A 20,415-nucleotide genomic window follows, 5' to 3' on the forward strand; every position below is an offset into this window, starting at 1 on the left:
GCGACCTGCTCGTTCTGCCTTTAGCTTCTTTAACGATCCAGAGTTAGAGCTTGTATTGATGACGGGAGAGTGTGACCACTGTGCAAAGCCTTCTCCAGCACATCCTAGCAATTCTCAAAGATCTGGATTCCCTGATCTCCTCTTACAGAATCAGAGCTGTTTTTAAAGCGCTTTCTAATGACGGCTCACGCTCGTATTGCTCCGCCCCCAGCCTGAGAGTGACCTCTGACCTCTGACCTCTGACCTCTGACCTCTGACCTCTGACCTGCAGGATGTCGATCGTGAGTGTCGTGGCTCGGGAAATCCTCGACTCCAGAGGGAATCCCACGGTGGAGGTCGACCTGCGCACGGACAAAGGTCAGGACTCTCCCCTCTATCCACTACTGTCCAACGAAGGAGAAACAAACATCTCCCCCCCCCCCTCTCCCCCTCTGTCCTCCCCCAGGCCTGTTCCGGGCGGCCGTCCCCAGCGGAGCCTCCACCGGGATCTACGAGGCGCTGGAGCTTCGCGATGGAGACAAGAGTCGCTACAAGGGCAAAGGTCCCACACTCGCCGCCTCTGTCCTCTGTGTTCAAACGTCCCATACTCTGACCCCCTGTCCCTCTGTCCCTCTGACCCTCTGTCCCTCTGACCCTCTGTCCCTCTGTCCCTCTGTCCCTCTGTCCCTCTGTCCCTCTGTCCCTCTGTCCCTCTGACCCTCTGTCCCTCTGACCCTCTGTCCCTCTGTCCTGCAGGAGTCCTGAAGGCCGTGGGACACATTAACGACACTCTGGGGCCGGCGCTCATCGCCTCGGTTCGTCTCAAATGCTGCAACATCAGTTTTATTTTCTATCAGACCAGTTTTTTTCATACACGGCAGTTTCAGGTTTAGGCTTGTTTATTTTACATTTCATTTTTCTTTTTTTTTTGTTTTATCTATCCGTATTTTTAAAAAATAATCTATTTAATTTGAATTTGTATTGTTGTATTTTATTTAAATAGTTTCAGGTTTTGTGTCATTTTTCTTGTTTTTTTCAATTTTCATTTTTTTTTCAAATTTTTTTTCAAATTTTTTTTCAAATTTTTTTCAATTTTTTTCAATTTTCAATTTCTTTTTTAATTTATATCAATTTCGAATTTAATTAATTTAATTCCAATTTAATTCATTTTCATTTAACTTAATTAAATGCAGTGAGATTACCTTTAAAAAAACACTTCAGAGAATACATTTATTTATTTTACTGAAATAAAGGGAAACATGTTTCAAATGTAAGTTTTTTTTTTAAAATTTTTTAAATTTTCAATTTATTTCAATTTTTTTCGATTTTTTCAATTTTCAATTTTTTTTCAATTTTTTTTTCAATTTTCAATTTCTTTAATTTATGTTATTTCGAATTTAAATTGTTGAATTCCAATTTAATTAATTTTCATTTAACTTAATTAAATAATGTGAGATTGCCTTCGGGAAAAAAAAACACTTTTACTTTTATTTTATTTTATTTTACTGAAATAAAGGGAAACATGGTTTCCCTTTATTTGGTTCTATGGTTCTATCTAAATTCTATGGTTCTATCTAAATTAAATGAAATTTAATTTATTTTCATTGAACTTAATTAAATGCAGTGAGATTACCTTTAAAAAAAAAACACTTCAGAGAATACATTTATTTATTTTACTGAAATAAAGGGAAACATGTTTCTAAGTTGTTGTTTTTTTTCAATTTTTTCAATTTTCAATTTTTTTCATTTTTTTTTTCAATTTTCAATTTCTTTTTTAATTTATGTTAATTTCGAATTTAATGTGTTAATTCCAATTTAATTAATTTTCATTTAACTTAATTAAATAATGTGAGATTGCCTTCGGGAAAAAAAAAACACTTCAGAGAATACTTTTATTTTATTTTATTTTACTGAAATAAAGGGAAACATGGTTCTATTCTAATTTTTTTTTTTCAATTTTCAATTTTTCTTTTTTTTTCAATTTTCAATTTCTTTTTTAATTTAGATTAATTTCGAATTTAATTCATTTAATTCCAATTTAATTTATTTTCATTTAACTTAATTAAATGCAGTGAGATTACCTTTAAAAAAAAAACACTTCAGAGAATACATTTATTTATTTTACTGAAATAAAGGGAAACATGTTTCTAAGTTGTTGTTTTTTTTCAATTTTTTCAATTTTCAATTTTTTTCATTTTTTTTTTCAATTTTCAATTTCTTTTTTAATTTATGTTAATTTCGAATTTAATGTGTTAATTCCAATTTAATTAATTTTCATTTAACTTAATTAAATAATGTGAGATTGCCTTCGGGAAAAAAAAACACTTCAGAGAATACTTTTATTTTATTTTATTTTACTGAAATAAAGGGAAACATGGTTCTATTCTAAGTTTTTTTTTTCAATTTTCAATTTTTTTTTTTTTTTTCAATTTTCAATTTCTTTTTTAATTTAGATTAATTTAGAATTTAATTCATTTAATTCCAATTTAATTTATTTTCATTTAACTTAATTAAATGCAGTGAGATTACCTTTAAAAAAAAAACACTTCAGAGAATACATTTATTTATTTTACTGAAATAAAGGGGAACATGTTTCTAAGTTGTTGTTTTTTTAAAATTTTTTCAATTTTCAATTTTTTTTCATTTTTTTTTCAATTTTCAATTTCTTTTTTAATTTATGTTAATTTCGAATTTAATGTGTTAATTCCAATTTAATTAATTTTCATTTAACTTAATTAAATAATGTGAGATTGCCTTCAGAAAACACTTCAGAGAATACTTTTATTTTATTTTATTTTATTTTACTGAAATAAAGGGAAACATGTTTCTATTCTAAATTTTTTTTTTCAATTTTCAATTTTTTTCAATTTTTTTTCAATTTTCAATTTCTTTTTTAATTTAGATTAATTTTGAATTTAATTCTTTAATTCCAATTTAATTAATTTTCATTTAACTAAATTAAATGCAGTGAGATTACCTTAAAAAAACACTTCAGAGAATACATTTATTTATTTTATTGAAATAAAGTTAAACATGTTTCTATTCTAAGATAAAATAAGATAATACTTTGTTGATCTCACAATGGAGAAATTCACATGTTACTACAGTCAGCTCCCACTGTGTGTGTGCAGAATAGGTGGGAAATGTGCAAACACTTAAATAGTAAATAGATGTGTCTTATACAGTCCATGTCTGCAAGTAACGTAAGTAGTAAGAGCAATTTGTGTAATTCATAATGCAGGATACAGAGATCACACTCACCCTCTTTTCCTAAAGTCAAATCTACTTAAACTGAAGGATCTAATCAATTATTTCACCGCAATAATGATGTTTAAAGCTAAAAATGACCTATTACCAGCCAGTATTCAGGATTTCTTTCCACAACAGGAGGAAGGGTGTAGATTAAGGGGTCACAAGAATTTCAAAGGGGGCGGGACTAAATAAGGTCGCACTTCAACCCACTCCTTTTTGAGCAAGTGCTGTGTTGGCATCCATTACTTGTATTATCATTGTTTTTAAATTGTTCGAAATGAACTAAACTAAAAAAAAAAAAGTAGAAACGGTCAGGTATGAAGGATAAACCCGCTGGTCTGATAGAACATTTTTTGCACATACATGTTTGTGATGGAGTTATATCTGCAGGGCGTGAGTGTGGTGGAGCAGGAGCAGCTGGACAACCTGATGATCGAGATGGACGGGACGGAGAACAAATGTAACTCGCCTTTAACTTTCTCATCATAATGCTTTATTTACCGCACTCGTTTGTTGTTGTTGCAAATGTATTTTTCCGACAATCGTTTTAAACTTCAGCTTCAGGCAGGGGCAGGACAGGGACTGAAAAACAGCCCTGGACTCTGACCAGCCTGGCCCAAATTAGCGTAATTGTGACACTTCCACAAATACATATTTTAACCTCTAACCAACCGCCTAAACCAAACACATTCTGTCCTCTTTTGGCTGTGTAACACCTCATTTGAAAGCTAAGACCCACAAAACTGATCTTTTTTCCTCACGTTGTTGCTGAGTTGTGTCACCTTCTGTTTGTTTTTATTTATTTATTTATTTTTTTTGTGACATTTTTGTCACTTTTTGTTGAATTTTTGTTGAATTTTTGTTACATTTTTGTTGAATTTTTGTATTTTTTGTTGTTGAATTTTTTTGAGTTTTTGTTGAATTTTTGTTGAATTTTTGTTGAATTTTTGTTGAATTTTTGTTGAATTTTTGTTAATTTTTTGTTGAATTTTTGTTGAATTTTTGTTAAATTTTTGTTGAATTTTTGTTGAATTTTTGTTGAATTTTAGTTACATTTTTGTTGATTTTTTGTTATTTTTTTTGTTGAATTTTTGTAATTTTTTTGTTACATTTTTTTGAGTTTTGTTAAATTTTTGTTGAATTTTTGTTGAATTTTTGTCGAATTTTTGTTGAATTTTTGTTGAATTTTTGTTAAATTTTTGTTAAATTTTTGTTGAATTTTTGTTGAATTTTTGTTGAATTTTTGTTACATTTTTGTTGAATTTTTGTTATTTTTTTTGTTGAATTTTTGTAATTTTTTTGTTACATTTTTATGAGTTTTGTTACATTTTTGTTGAATTTTTGTTGAATTTTTGTCGAATTTTTGTCACATTTTTGTTACATTTTAGTTGAATTTTTGTCATTTTTTTGTCACATTATCGTTGAATTTTTGTTACATTTTTGATGCTTTTTTCCCAATAATCTTTTGATTGGGGTAAAGCCAAACTGGAGAAAATGTGCTCGTTCAGGTGGGAGTTAAGAGGTTAAAGCACCCGCCTTAACATTAACGAGTGCATTTTCCCCAGGTCAGCTTTTTATTATTACTTTTTTGATCGGCATCATCAGCAAAAAGAGCGGGAAAGGTGGTCGTGGAAACAGAAGCAAAATCATTAATAATAAATAATAAAATGGAAAAATTGAACCTTGTGGTGCACCATACTCCACAGAATTCCTTTTAGATTCATGTGTTTTTATACTGGGCTTTACCCAAATCTAAAAGCGTCTCGACTGGAGATCAACAATGTAACGCCTCATTTGAAAGCTAAGACCTACAAAAGTGATGGAAACTTTTCGTCACGTCGCCACATTTTTGTCATATTTTTGTTGTTTTTTTAATTATTTTTCCATCATTTTTTGTTGTGTTTTTTTGTCCGTGTTTTTCCCATGTTTTCATCCTCTTTTTCTCGCTATTTTGATGCTTTTCTTTTTAGCTTTTAGATTTGGGTAAAGCTCGGTTGAGGCGGGACCGGTGGCCCCTCTGGCTGGTCCGCCCCCGGCTTCACGTCTCTCGTTCAGAAGTCGATTTGACGTTTCCGTCCGCCTGTCGTTGCAGCTCAGTTCGGCGCCAACGCCATCCTGGGCGTGTCTCTGGCCGTGTGCAAAGCGGGCGCGGCCGAGAAGGAGGTGCCTCTGTACAGACACATCGCTGACCTGGCGGGAAACACCGAGCTGGTCCTTCCCGTCCCCGTGAGTCCCGGGACACGACTCAGACTAACTGCACTGAAAACTATAATGATTAGTTATTTTATTTTGATTTAGTTCATTATGTTGGTTTATTTTACTTCCAACTATCTAGTAATTAAATCATTTTATTTTTATACTATTTTATTATTTAATTTATTGTATTTTTATTTTATGTTTTTAAATGTATTTGTATTTTATTTTACTTTATTAGAATTTTTATTTAATATTTTTATTTTCACTTTTTTGTATTTCATTTTACTTTTATTTATTTACTTGATTTTTCATTTTATATTTTATTTGTATTTATTTGTATTTTATGGGAGGCCGTTTAGGAAAAAACACATTGAAAATGAAAGAACACCCATTACACATGTGAAAAAACACAACAAAAATCACAGGTTTGTACATTAGATGGCGCTCTTGTACATTGTTTGTGTCTGAAACACTTCATACACTGCCTACACAATAATGAAGAGCAAAATGTATAGAAAATGTTTAGAATTAAAAATGCATTTTTTGTTTTTTTTTACATTGAAGATCTTGAAAATGCTGCAGGTTTTTTCACATCGAAAATAAACGTGTTTTTTTTTTTTCTTTCAAAGTTCACCTCAGATCTTTATTTTTTATTTTTATTTATTTTTTAAATAAAAAAAAAAAAAAAAAAACTTCCGGTGCAACCGGAATGTTGGAAAAAAAATAAATACATGCATTTTTGTATTACGATCATTGTAAAAATGTAAAAAAAAAAATATATAGACGGGTAAGCTCGTAAAAAGTTAAAAGTAAAGAAAAAAAAAGTTCATTTTCGATGTGAAAAAATGCATTTTTAATTCTAGCAGAATTAATGCACATTTTGCTCTTCATTATTGTGTAGGCAGTGGATTTGAACATGTTTCAAACACAAACAATGTACAAGTGCGCCATCTACTGTGTAAACCTGTGATTTTTGTTGTGTTTTTTCACATTTGTAAAGTGTTTTTTTCCTAAACGGCCTCCCATAGTATTTCATTTTACTTTTTATTTTAATATTATATTTTAATTTTAATGTATTCATATTTCATTTTACTTTATTTATTAGAATTTTATTTTATATTTTTATTTAAATGTATTTGTATTTAGTTTTACTTTTTATTTTAATTTTATATTTTAATTTTAATTTATTTGTATTTCATTTTACTTGTATTTATTTATTTGAATTTTTATTTTATATTTTATTTGTATTTATTTGTTTTTCCTTTTACTTTATTAGACTTTTTATTTTAGATTTTTATTTTCACCTTTTTGTATTTCATTTTACTTTTATTTATTTATTTGAATTTTATCTTCATTACATTTCTTAGATTGTATTTCACTTTTATCATTGTATTGTATTTTTGTATTGTATTTATTGTATTGTATTTTTGTATTGTAATTCGCTAAAGCTAATTTCCATCCTCTTGTCTCATATTTCTTACTTTACTGAAATCGAGGTAAAACATCCTTAATCTGTAGAAACTTATTTCCAGCTGAATGGTTTCCTCTCGGCCCTGCTCTGTGACGGCGTGTCCGTCTAACTCCTCTCTGTGTCCAGGCCTTTAACGTGATCAACGGCGGCTCGCACGCCGGGAACAAACTGGCCATGCAGGAGTTCATGGTTCTGCCGGTCGGAGCCGAGTCCTTCAAGTAAAGTCACTTCTTACAGGTTTACATGTTCCCGCCCCCCCCCCCTCCCCGCTGACGGCCCCCCCTCTGCTTGTAGGGAGGCCCTGAGGATAGGCGCGGAGCTGTACCACACGCTGAAGGGAGTGATCCAGCAGAAGTACGGACAGGACGCCACCAACGTGGGCGACGAGGGCGGCTTCGCTCCCAACATCCTGGAGAACAGCGAAGGTGAGGAGCATCAGAGAGTAGGAAACCCATCCAGGGTCATTTCACCTCGTAACCCCCGCCTGAACCGAGAGGATCTTTGGGTGATCAACAACAACTCCAGCAGGTTTTCCTCCAAAATGTCCCCATATTTGGCTCCATCCATCTTCACAACTATTCTCACAATCTTCCCAGTCCCCGCTGAGGAAAAGCAGCCCCACAGCATGATGCTCCCCCCCCGTATATTTGACATTGGGGATGGTGCACTCAGGACCATGAGCAGTGTTAGGTTTGCTCCATATATAACGTTTTGCATTTGGGCCAAAAAGTAAAAAAAAAATATCATCTGACCAAAGCTCCTTCGTCACATTTTTGTCATTTTTTTGCCAATTTTTTGTCAAATTTTTATCACATTTTTGTAATTTTTTTGTCACATTTTTGTATTTTTTTGGTCCAATTTTTATCACATTTTTGTCATTTTTTCGTAATTTTTTTTATAAAATCTTTGTCATTTTTTGGTCAAATTTTATCACATTTTTGTCATTTTTTTGTCACATTTTTATCACATTTGTGTAATTTTTTTGTCACATTTTTGTCATTTTTTGGTCAAATTTTATCACATTTTTGTCACATTTTCGACATTTTTTCGTAATTTTTTTATAAAATCTTTGTCATTTTTTAAATTTTTTTGTCAAATTTTTATCACATTAGTGTCATTTTTTGTCATTTTTTTGTCATATTTTTGTCATTTTTTTGTCACATTTTTGTAATTTTTTTGTAATTTTTTTGTAATTTTTTTTATAAAATCCTGGTCATTTTTTTTGCCATTTTTATGTTAAATTTTCATCACATTTGACATTTTGTCATATTTTCATAAATTTTTTATCATATTTTTGTCATTTTTTTGTCCAATTTTTATCAAATTTTTGTCACATTTTTGACATTTTTTCGTCATTTTTTTATAAAATCTTTGTCATTTTTTTGTCCATTTTTTGTATCACATTTTTGTCAATTTTTTTGTAACATTTTGTCAATTTTTGTCAATTTTTCGTCAATTTCTTGTGACATTTTTGTGACCTTTTTGTCACATTTCCATCATTGTTTTCGTCTCAGTTTTGTCGCTATTTTCACAGCTTTTTTCCCAGAAGCTTTTGGATTGGGGTAAAGCCAAACTGGAGAAAATGTGCTCGGTTCAGGTGGGAGTTAAGGGGTTAAACCAGTGAACGCTAAGCGCCTCCTCTGATTGGTCCCTTGTGCTGTCAGTCGCTTTGTCACTGTAACTAAAACATCATAAAATAAAACCACACATTTAGATTTAGTCGTTGGATAAAATGACTGGTAAAAACTGGACATTTCTGTGACCGCAGCGCTGGACCTGCTGCAGACCGCCATCGAGAAGGCGGGGTTTACGGACAAGGTGGTCGTGGGGATGGACGTGGCGGCGTCCGAGTTCTACCGAGAGGGGAAGTACGACCTGGACTTCAAATCTCCGCCGGATTCGTCACGCCACATCTCAGGGGAGGAGCTGGCGGACATCTACCAGGGCTTCGTCAACAACTACCCGGGTATGACACCGCCGCTCGTCACGATGTGAGGTGGAGCGAGGAAAATAAAACCCAAAAGTCAGGCCCCGGAGGCTGAGAAGGCGGGTCTGGGGGAGTGGAGGCTGTGCGGGGCTCAGGTGGTGCAGGGACGGGCGGTGGGTGAGATGACCTCAGATAACAAGGAGGCAGCTGAGACTACCACGGGTGACGAAGAGGGATAAGAGCAGGAAGGGCCCACCCAGGACGAAGAACAATGTCCCGCAGTGGACCTAGGACACGAACAGGAGACCACCCCAGACCGAGGTTCCAGTTCGATGGTGGCCCCACATTGCAAAAAGTGCCCTTCTAAAAACAAGGGGAAAAAAATCTTAAAATTAGACGTTTTGTCTTTGTTTTAAGGAAAAAAAATCTGCCAATGGGGTCAACATTTTTTCTTGCTAAGAATTCTTATTTATAGAATATTTTTCTCATCATAAAACAAGAAAGAAACACTAAATTTAAGCAAATAAATAGCTAGAATTAAGCAAAATGTCCTCAGAAAATGGAATAATTTAAGGAAAACATTCTTATTTAGTGAAACATTGTGGATATTTTACTTGTTGTTTGATTTAAGCAAAATGTTCTAAATTACACACATTTTTGAGCAAAATGTTCTTAATAAACACTAATATTTAGTAACCCGGGACCTTCGAGCTGTGAAGCTGAGGCTCTAACCGCTGTGCCACCGAGCCGCCCACTTTAAAGAATGGAATGTATTTTCTCTCTGTGAGAATCAGTTCTTACATTAAAAGTTGTTGATCTGAGTTTTGTAAGATTCAAAAAGTTTTTCTTTCTTGTTACAAGAAAAATTATCATGTTTTTAGCAAATGTATCTGAACAAGAAATGGCTAGATTTTTTTTCCTATAATAAGATTTTTTTTCTCAAGAAAACTTTGCTCGGCAAAACATTACTTTTTAGGGAAAAAATAAGAACTTATTTCTTAAAGTAAGACATTTTTTACTTGCTGAGAATCCACTTTTTGCAGTGCAGGACAAGAGGAGCCCACCCTGGACGGAGAACAGTGTCCAGCGGTGGCTCCGGAACGGAAGGGACCCACCTCGAACGGAGGTTGGGGTCTGGCAGTGGCTTAGGGTGGGATGGAGGGGAACCGGGGTCCTCCTCCGCTGGGTCTTGATGTGGTCGCGTCATTGTCTATACGTCAGCCCCGGTTTTAGTTATTTTGGTTTTCATCGTCTATTAAACTTCACCAGTTTTGCTGCAGTCCTGCATTTTGGGTTTTATTTTCTTCACTCCACAGCGGCTCTAAAGAGTTTTCTGTTTTGTTTTGCACTGTGAGCCCTGGGGCAGCGTGGGATTGTCGTCGGCAGTTTCCTCACCTGGATGAACCCCTGGTTTTGTCCCCGCAGTGGTGTCGATCGAGGACCCGTTCGACCAGGACGACTGGGAGGCCTGGTCGCGGTTCACGGACCGCGTGGGGATCCAGGTGGTGGGGGACGACCTCACGGTGACCAACCCCAAACGCATCGAGCGGGCGGCGGAGGAGCGCGCCTGCAACTGCCTCCTGCTCAAGGTCAACCAGATCGGGACGGTCACCGAGGCCATACAGGCGTGAGTCACTGTCCCCCCCCCCGACGCTTCTCCTCCCTTTAACATGAACCTCTAACCACAAGCCCAAACCGAGTGCATGCTGCCCCCTGTGGCTATAGGCCTGTGTAACACCTCATTTGAAAGCTAAGACCCACAAAACAGATATTTTTCCTCACGTTGTTGCTGTGTTGTGTTTTTAAAAATTTTTTTTTTTAATCACATTTCAATTGTTTATCATTTTTTTGCTGAGTTTTTGTCACATTTTATTTAATTTTCAGTCACATTTTTGTTGAATTTTTGTCACATTTTTGTTGAATTTTTGTCACATTTTTGTTGAATTTTTGTCACATTTTTGTTGAATTTTTGTCACATTTTTGTTTATTTTTTGTCACATTTTTGTCACATTTTTGTCACATTTTTGCTGCGTTTACATCCTTGTTTTCTTCTCATTTTTTGTGGCTGTTTTGGTGCTTTTTTTCCAAGGAGCTTTTTGATTAGGGTAAAGCCAAACTGGAGAACATGTGATCCGTTCAGGTGGGAGTTAAGAGGTTAACACATCTGGCCATTATTTACATTTCGTTCTGAAAACATCTGCACATTTATGCTTAAAATGACAGAAAACTCCATCATTTCTTTCCTCATGTCAATAATCTACAGCCAAACAGTCAAACTGAGTCAAACGCATTAACCTCTTAACTCCCACCTGAACATGTTTTCTCCTGTTCTCCAAATCTAAAAGCTTCTTCACAACAGCGATAAAAAAGAAAAAAAGAAAATGAGGATGTAAACAAAACAAAAAAGTGCTAAAAAGTGATCAAAAACAGCAACAAAAATGACAAAAACTCAACAAAAAGGTGACAAAAGGGCAGCAAAAAAATGACAAAAATCCAGCAAAAAAAGACAAAAATCCAGAGAAAAAGTGACAAAAATCCAGCAAAAAAAGACAAAAATCCAGAAAAAAAGTGACAAAAATCCAGAAAAAAGTGACAAAAATCCAAAAAAAAATGACAAAAATCCAGAAAAAAAGACAAAAATCCAGCAAAAAAAAGACAAAAATCCAGCAAAAAAAGACAAAAATCCAGCAAAAAAAGACAAAAATCCAGAAAAAAAGTAACAAAAATCCAGAAAAAAAAAGTGACAAAAATCCAGAAAAAAAGTAACAAAAATCCAGAAAAAAAAAGTGACAAAAATCCCCCAAAAAGTGACAAAAATCCAGCAGAAAAGTGATTAAAAAAATGTCAAAAACACATAAGGGAAATAAAAAGGCGACAATGGCAAAGAGGAGAGAATGCACTTGGTTTTGGCGGGTGGTAAGAGGTTAAAATGATCCTAAAAGTGCTAAATATGTTGTCCATGGCGTGTTCTTGGCGTGTTACTGACGTGTTGGTGGCGTGTTTATCGGCCTCGGCCTTGGATCCAGTTTTCCATCTTTTAAACGACGCGAGGAGCGGCAGATAAAAGCATCGCTCACTCGGCCTTGGGGAGAGAAACGGCCGACGGGAAGTGATGGACGAGGAGCAGCTTCATCCGAGATCTGTCCATCTGTCAAAGTGTCGGGAGGAGTTCTTTAAAACGCCCCGTCACGCCGCGGTTCTGCTGCACATGCTCAGATCCAGGCCTGCAGAGCTGTGCTTTACTCCAGCAGTTTATGCACAGAGAACCCGGCCGACAGAGACGAGTACATCCGAAATACTGCGGAAAATAATGACAAAAATCCAGCACAAAAAAGGGACAAAAATCCAGCAAAAAAAAGGACAAAAATCCAGCACAAAAAAGGACAAAAATCCCCCAAAAAGTGACAAAAATCCAGCAAAAAATGACAAAAAAGTAGAAAAAAAATGTCAAAAATCCCCCAAAAATGACAAAATCCAGCAAAAAAGTGACAAAAATCCAGCAAAAAAAGTGACAAAAATCCAGCAAAAAATGACAAAAATTCAGCAAAAAAAAGTGACAAAAATCCATCAAAAAAAGACAAAAATTCAGCAAAAAATGACAAAAATCCAGCAAAAAAAAAGTGACGAAAATCCAGCAAAAAATGACAAAAATCCAGCAAAAAAAGTGACAAAAATCCAGCAAAAAAAAAAGTGACAAAAGTCCAGCACAAAAAAGTGACAAAAATCCAGCAAAAAATGACAAAAATCCAGCAAAAAAAGTGACAAAAATCCAGCAAAAAAAGTGACAAAAATCCAGCAAAAAATGACAAAAATCCAGCAAAAAAAGTGACAAAAATCCAGCAAAAAAAGTGACAAAAATCCAGCAAAAAAAGTGACAAAAATCCAGCAAAAAAAGTGACAAAAATCCAGCAAAAAATGACAAAAATCCAGCAAAAAAAGTGACAAAAATCCAGCAAAAAATGACAAAAATCCAGCAAAAAAAGTGACAAAAATCCAGCAAAAAAAAAAGTGACAAAAATCCAGCAAAAAATGACAAAAATCCAGCACAAAAAAGTGACAAAAATCCCCCCAAAAGTGACAAAAATCCAGCAAAAAAGTGACAAAAATCCCCCAAAAAATGACAAAAATCCAGAAAAAGTGACAAAAATCCAGCAAAAAAAAAAGTGACAAAAATCCAGCAAAAAAAGTGACAAAAATCCAGCAAAAAAAAAGTGACGAAAATCCAGCAAAAAATGACAAAAATCCAGCAAAAAAAGTGACAAAAATCCAGCAAAAAAAAAAGTGACAAAAGTCCAGCACAAAAAAGTGACAAAAATCCAGCAAAAAATGACAAAAATCCAGCAAAAAAAGTGACAAAAATCCAGCAAAAAAAGTGACAAAAATCCAGCAAAAAATGACAAAAATCCAGCAAAAAAAGTGACAAAAATCCAGCAAAAAAAGTGACAAAAATCCAGCAAAAAAAGTGACAAAAATCCAGCAAAAAAAGTGACAAAAATCCAGCAAAAAATGACAAAAATCCAGCAAAAAAAGTGACAAAAATCCAGCAAAAAATGACAAAAATCCAGCAAAAAAAGTGACAAAAATCCAGCAAAAAAAAAAGTGACAAAAATCCAGCAAAAAATGACAAAAATCCAGCACAAAAAAGTGACAAAAATCCCCCCAAAAGTGACAAAAATCCAGCAAAAAAGTGACAAAAATCCCCCAAAAAATGACAAAAATCCAGAAAAAGTGACAAAAATCCAGCAAAAAAAAAAGTGACAAAAATCCAGCAAAAAATGACAAAAATCCAGAAAAAGTGACAAAAATCCAGCAAAAAAAAAGTGACAAAAATCCAGCACAAAAAAGTGACAAAAATCCAGAAAAAAAATGACAAAAATCCAGAAAAAAAGACAAAAATCCAGCACAAAAAAAAGACAAAAATCCAGAAAAAAGTGACAAAAATCCAGCAAAAAAATGACAAAAATCCAGCAAAAAAATGACAAAAATCCAGCACAAAAAATGACAAAAATCCAGCAAAAAAAGATAAAAATCCAGAAAAAAATGGCAAAAACACATAAGGGAAATAAAAAGTGACGACAATGGCAAAGAGGAGAGAATGCACTTGGTTTTGGCGGGTGGTAAGAGGTTAAAATGATCCTAAAAGTGCTAAGTGATTATGTGTCAAATTAAGTAAACACTGACAAAGTCCACATCAGCGGGTCATGATGTGGTCATGTACTGAGGCCTGGTGAAGGTTAAACCCTCGTTTGTGGGGCTAAAGGTCCTGTGTTCTTCTGTTTGTGGAGCTAAAGGTCCTGTGTTCTTCTGTTTGTGGGGCTAAAGGTTCTGTGTTCTTCTGTTTGTGGAGCTAAAGGTTCTGTGTTCCTCTGTTTGTGGAGCTAAAGGTCCTGTGTTCTTCTGTTTGTGGAGCTAAAGGTTCCGTGTTCTTCTGTTTGTGGGGCTAAAGGTCCTGTGTTCCTCTGTTTGTGGAGCTAAAGGTCCTGTGTTCTTCTGTTTGTGGAGCTAAAGGTTCTGTGTTCTTCTGTTTGTGGAGCTGAAGGTTCTGTGTTCCTCTGTTTGTGGAGCTAAAGGTCCTGTGTTCTTCTGTTTGTGGAGCTAAAGGTCCTGTGTTCTTCTGTTTGTGGAGCTAAAGGTTCTGTGTTCTTCTGTTTGTGGAGCTAAAGGTCCTGTGTTCTTCTGTTTGTGGAGCTAAAGGTTCTGTGTTCCTCTGTTTGTGGAGCTAAAGGTTCTGTGTTCTTCTGTTTGTGGAGCTGAAGGTTCTGTGTTCCTCTGTTTGTGGAGCTAAAGGTCCTGTGTTCCTCTGTTTGTGGAGCTAAAGGTCCTGTGTTCCTCTGTTTGTGGAGCTAAAGGTCCTGTGTTCCTCTGTTTGTGGGGCTAAAGGTTCTGTGTTCCTCTGTTTGTGGAGCTAAAGGTTCTGTGTTCTTCTGTTTGTGGGGCTAAAGGTTCTGTGTTCTTCTGTTTGTGGAGCTAAAGGTTCTGTGTTCCTCTGTTTGTGGGGCTAAAGGTTCTGTGTTCCTCTGTTTGTGGAGCTAATGGTTCTGTGTTCTTCTGTTTGTGGAGCTAAAGGTTCTGTGTTCCTCTGTGGTGCAGGTGTAAACTGGCCCAGGCGAACGGCTGGGGCGTGATGGTCAGTCACCGCTCGGGAGAGACAGAGGACACTTTCATCGCTGACCTGGTGGTGGGACTCTGCACTGGACAGGTGAGAGCACGGGCCGCTCTGAGGGGGAGGAGCCTCGGGAAACAATGAGGTGGGGTTATAAAAAATAAAAAAAAACATCCTCCATACGATATCGATACTAAAAGTAAGTAGCATCGAGGCTAAATATTCATTTGAGCAGGTCATATCCTCTGGAGTGGGTTTAGCACAGAGCTACATGTGTGATTATTATCTTACATTTATACTATATAATACTGTACTATAGTATAGTATTTATATATATATTATTTTTATTGATTGACTGTGGAATTCTTCCGCAGTCAATTATTGGTTTTCATGTTCTTTATTATTATTCCTCTTCCATCTTTTTCCCGATTTTCTCCAGCTTTCAGCACCTTCATGCTTTGTGCAATTTATGCAAGTTATGCATCAAAACGTTCCGCATGTTGAGGAGAAGGTGCTGTTACTTTTGGGACTTCTGCAACTTACGGTTTTTCCGCAATCGGCCAAAATGTCGGAGATTTTTCCCATTGACTTATAATGGGGCTGCCGCAAATCCATGCTTTTCTGCACTTTTTTCTGCATTTTCTGCAATTTCTGCACTTTGTGCAGGTTCAGCTTCTGCAACTTGTGGGTTTTGAGAAAAAAATGGCCTTCTGCAGTTTTCCAGTTTTTTTATACGAGAGTTTGACATTTTTGGATTGGTGTGTATGTGGGGAATCCAGCCAATGGGGAAACTCCAGGCCTTTCAGCCATTTGTGCTTCTGCCAATCAAGCACTGAGGCCATTTCAACAGTTTGACCAGTTTATGGAATATAAAAGTTTATGCAACATTAACAATTTATGCAAAGTAACGTCTTTATGGGATTTAACCACTTAATGCATTTTAAAGCGTTTATGCAATTTACATAATTTATGCAAATTAACCCATTCATGCATTTTACCACTTTATGCAGTTTATACAGTTTATGCAACATGACATTTTATGCATTTTACCAGTTTATGCAAATTAAGCAATTTATGCAATTTGAACAGTTTATACAATTTCTGCATTCGCTTCCCGCAATTCCGCAGTCAATCGCAATGGCAGCCATTGCATTTGTAGTTATTGTTATGATGATACACATTACACAAACAGTTTCGGCCCCAGCACTGACGCCTGGGGGACCCACAAGCCCTGCCGAGAGTATCTGAGATAATCTGACCCATTTTAAAAACCTGTACCTTCCCCGTTTAACAACCTTTAAACCAGTGTCCAGCCTCTAATCCAAAATGTTTCCAGTTTACTGAGAAGAACTGAATGATTTATTTCACAAAGGATTTCTTAAGATCGAAGTTTCCAGCTGCATATTCTGATCAAGTGCATTCGTGATTTGCTTCAGCCAAACTTCTTGCTTATTCAAGAAACATTGTGACTGTTCTTACAAAAGGAGGCTTAAAAAGGTGTTTGTGCTTCTCTTGTTTCAGATCAAGACCGGCGCCCCCTGCAGGTCCGAGCGACTGGCCAAGTACAACCAGCTCATGAGGTCAGACTCGCTTTACACAAACGTAGAAAGACGAGACGCTGCAGACCTTTAAAACAGATCTGATTCATGAAAACAGCAAAAAAGTGACAAAAATCCAGCAAAAAGTGACAAAAATCCAGAAAAAAACAGCAACAGAAATGACAAAAACTCAACAAAAAGGTGACAAAGGGCAGCAAGAAAATGACAAAAATCCAGCAAAAAAGTGACAAAAATCCAGCAAAAAAAGACAAAAATCAAGAAAAAAAATGACAAAAATCCAGCACAAAAAATGACAAAAATCCAGCAAAAAAATGACAAAAATCCAGCACAAAAAAGTGACAAAAATCCAGAGAAAAAGTGACAAAAATCCAGCAAAAAAAGACAAAAATCCAGCAAAAAAAGACAAAAATCAAGAAAAAAAATGACAAAAATCCAGCAAAAAAAATGACAAAAATCCAGCACAAAAAAGTGACAAAAATCCAGAGAAAAAGAGACAAAAATCCAGCAAAAAAAATGACAAAAATCCAGCACAAAAAATGACAAAAATCCAGCAAAAAAATGACAAAAATCCAGCACAAAAAAGTGACAAAAATCCAGAGAAAAAGTGACAAAAATCCAGCAAAAAAAGACAAAAATCCAGCAAAAAAAGACAAAAATCAAGAAAAAAAATGACAAAAATCCAGCAAAAAAAATGACAAAAATCCAGCAGAAAAAAGACAAAAATCCAGCAAAAAAAGACAAAAATCCAGAAAAAAAAATGACAAAAATCCAGCAAAAAATGACAAAAATCAAGAAAAAAAATGACAAAAATCCAGCACAAAAAATGACAAAAATCCAGCAAAAAAATGACAAAAATCCAGCACAAAAAAGTGACAAAAATCCAGAGAAAAAGAGACAAAAATCCAGCAAAAAAAAAGACAAAAATCCAGCACAAAAAATGACAAAAATCCAGCAAAAAAATGACAAAAATCCAGCACAAAAAAGTGACAAAAATCCAGAGAAAAAGTGACAAAAATCCAGCAAAAAAAGACAAAAATCAAGAAAAAAAATGACAAAAATCCAGCACAAAAAATGACAAAAATCCAGCAAAAATGACAAAAATCCAGAGAAAAAGTGACAAAAATCCAGAGAAAAAAAAAAGACAAAAATACAACAGAAAAAAGACTAAAATCCAGAAAAAAAAGACAAAAATCCAGCAGAAAAGTAATACAAAAATGGCAAAAACACATAAGGGAAATAAAAAGGCGACAATGGCAAAGAGGAGAGAATGCACTTGGTTTTGGCGGGTGGTAAGAGGTTAAAATGATCCTAAATATGCTAAATATGTTGTCCATGGCGTGTTCTTGGTGATTGATTGATGATTAATGACGGATTTATTGAGCTTTGAACCAAAAAAACGAATTTCTTTAAAGGCTAAACAAGACCCGCCCTCCCTGTGAGCAGATCCGTGGAGCTGATGTGTAAATAGATCTTGATTGATGAGGCTCAGTTTCAGCTCGGATCCTTAATGACATAAGTGGATTAAACCGGCCAATCACAGAGAACCCGTGCCTCCGGCTCGGCCAATCACAGCGCGGCTTTGTTTAAACCTATTACCGAGGCTTCGCTGCCTCCGAACCGCACTCAGACCTGTTTCTGCAGGAGTTCACTTCAGTTTGACTCCTTTGCTCTGATGCAAAACCGGAAGAGGAGGTTTGATTAAAGCGCTGCAGGCGAAGAGGGAAACAAACGACCGAAATTACCCATATTTTCATCAATGAAATGTAAATAATGTTCAGGTTCTAATGTGTGGTTTGGTTTTGTGACAGATTCATTCGAGGATTTGGGATCTTGTTTAGCTTTTGAATAAACTACAGCAGGGGTGTCAAATCAGGCCCTGTAGCACAGAACCTCTGGCCCCCAAGATGGTTTTCAGAAATATTATTGTGAAAAAAATAGATGAAATACCTGTTAAAGTACTCTTAAAATGCGAGAAATAGTGTCAGTATTTTAAAAATGTCCTGTCAGAACATCGCGCTTGGTCATATATAAGGACAAACAGTGATTCTCCACTGGGGGGTCGGGACCCAAAAGTGGGTCACGGAACCATTTTCAGGGGGTCGCGAGACTATAGGGAACTTTTATTCAATATTTTCCATCTGAAACTGAAACTGTGTCTGTTATAATGAATGTTATTGGGTTATTTTGATCATAATTTCAGTCTTAAAAGGATGTCTACTGTCACTGCAAGGTGACACAAGGGGGCGCCGTTCCAGCCTTCTCAGTATAAATGTGAGTTGACTTTCTTCAGAGTGAGACTTTAGGTCAGACATGAGTGACAGTAACATGAGGCTAAATACAGTGAGCTCTTTGTTTCCAGTAAAAAGGCTGAGGAAGAAGGAAGTCATGGAGCTTCTGCTTTAGACAGAACTTCAGACTTCTGCTGCAGGTAAGAGTCAGATCATATTCTGAAACTTAAATATGTAGTAAAAACATAATATATGGAAAATTATTATTACAATTACAAAAAGAAACATATTTGAAATTCCTGTATCTAATCAAAAAATGTGTTTTTTTTTATTTACTCTCATTCTAAAAAAAAACCCAAACAAACCCTAACCATTTGTATCTGCTGTAAAGTCATGTTTGTCCCAGTTCCTCTAGTCGTGGTGGGTCCTGGTGGACCATGACAGATGTGGACAGGACTGTGGTAGATCTACTTTTACTTTGGAGAAAATAGTTACTATAGAAACTGTTGAAGAAATGAACCTCATGAGCTTCTTCTGTAACATCTGTCCACATCAGTCCTGCTGCACCACGACTCAGAGGAACTGGGACACACATGACCTACAGCAGATACAAACGACCTGGGTTTGTTTGGGTTTTTTTTTTTTAGAATGAGAGTAAATTAAAAAAAAACTTATTTTTTGATTAGATACAGGATTTTCAAATATTTTTCGTTTTGCAATTGTAATAATAATTCTCCATATATTATGTTTTTACTACATATTTGAGTTTCAGAATTTGATATGACTCTTACATGCAGCAGAGTCTGAAGTTCTGTCTAAAGCAGAAGCTCCATGACTTCCTTCTTCACTTCTCAGTGACTGAAGAGCAATGAGGCCTCAGCCTTTTTACTGCAAACAAAGAGCTCACTGTATTTAGCCTCATGTTACTGTCACTCATGTCTGACCTAAAGTCTCACTCTGAAGAAAGTCAACTCACATTTACACTGAGAAGGTTGGAAGGGCGCCCCCTTGTGTCAGCTTGTGTGCCCGGAACATGACAGCGGGTCAAAGAGAAGCGTGTTCTTATTCCTTGTTCTCCTGCAGCGTCTCGCCTGAACGGTTCCTCTGCAGATTCATCTTCACTCACTCTTCATCATGACTCACTCTTCATCATGACTCACTCTTCATCATGACTCACTCTTCATCTTCACTCTGTGTGTCCAGGATCGAGGAGGAGTTGGGCGACCAGGCTCGATTCGCGGGACACAACTTCAGGAATCCCAGCGCTCTGTGAACGCACCTCAGCGTCCCGGCGGAATAAAAAACCCACGCCACGCAAACGCCACATTCACACACGAACCAACCGCACGCAAACGCCACATTCACACACGAACCAACCGCACTGACGCCACATTCACACACGAACCGACCGCACGCAAACGCCACATTCACACACGAACCGACCGCACGCAAACGCCACATTCACACACGAACCAACCGCACGCAAACGCCACGAGCCATGACCGAACACTGCACTGAGACCTAAACACACGAAGTCCAAACACACGAAAACCAAGTCCAAACACACGAAGTCCAAACACACGAAAAACCAAGTCCAAACACACGAAGTCCAAACACACGAAGTCCAAACTCACGAAAAACCAAGTCCAAACACACGAAAACCAAGTCCAAACACACGAAAACCAAGTCCAAACACACGA

General features: G+C 36.0%; 1 protein-coding gene across 1 annotated transcript; it reads left to right on the forward strand.

Moving 5' to 3' along the window:
* The first annotated feature begins 250 nt into the window (after window positions 1-250).
* LOC306982886 (gamma-enolase) lies at window positions 251-20,060 on the forward strand. The gene is made up of 12 exons (XM_079583334.1): window positions 251-357; window positions 446-541; window positions 736-794; window positions 3,622-3,691; window positions 5,324-5,457; window positions 7,025-7,116; window positions 7,193-7,323; window positions 8,667-8,864; window positions 10,251-10,452; window positions 14,916-15,024; window positions 16,450-16,508; window positions 19,919-20,060. The coding sequence occupies exons 1-12, from the start codon at window positions 273-275 to the stop codon at window positions 19,986-19,988; spliced, it is 1,305 nt and encodes a 434-aa protein (XP_079439460.1). The 5' UTR covers window positions 251-272; the 3' UTR covers window positions 19,989-20,060.
* Window positions 20,061-20,415: the final 355 nt, after the last annotated feature.

This window comes from Gobius niger (genome assembly GCF_951799975.1).
Source record: "Gobius niger genome assembly, contig: SCAFFOLD_117, whole genome shotgun sequence".
NCBI lineage: Eukaryota > Metazoa > Chordata > Actinopteri > Gobiiformes > Gobiidae > Gobius > Gobius niger.

What these genes read in the sequence shown, in the direction of transcription:
- LOC306982886 (XM_079583334.1), top strand. Translation starts at nt 273, where the DNA reads ATGTCGATCGTGAGTGTCGTGGCTCGGGAAATCCTCGACTCCAGAGGG. An exon ending in TGGGACTCTGCACTGGACAG is followed by an intron (nt 15,025 to 16,449) that starts GTGAGAGCACGG and finishes CTCTTGTTTCAG; the next exon opens with ATCAAGACCGGCGCCCCCTG. An exon ending in AAGTACAACCAGCTCATGAG is followed by an intron (nt 16,509 to 19,918) that starts GTCAGACTCGCT and finishes CTGTGTGTCCAG; the next exon opens with GATCGAGGAGGAGTTGGGCG.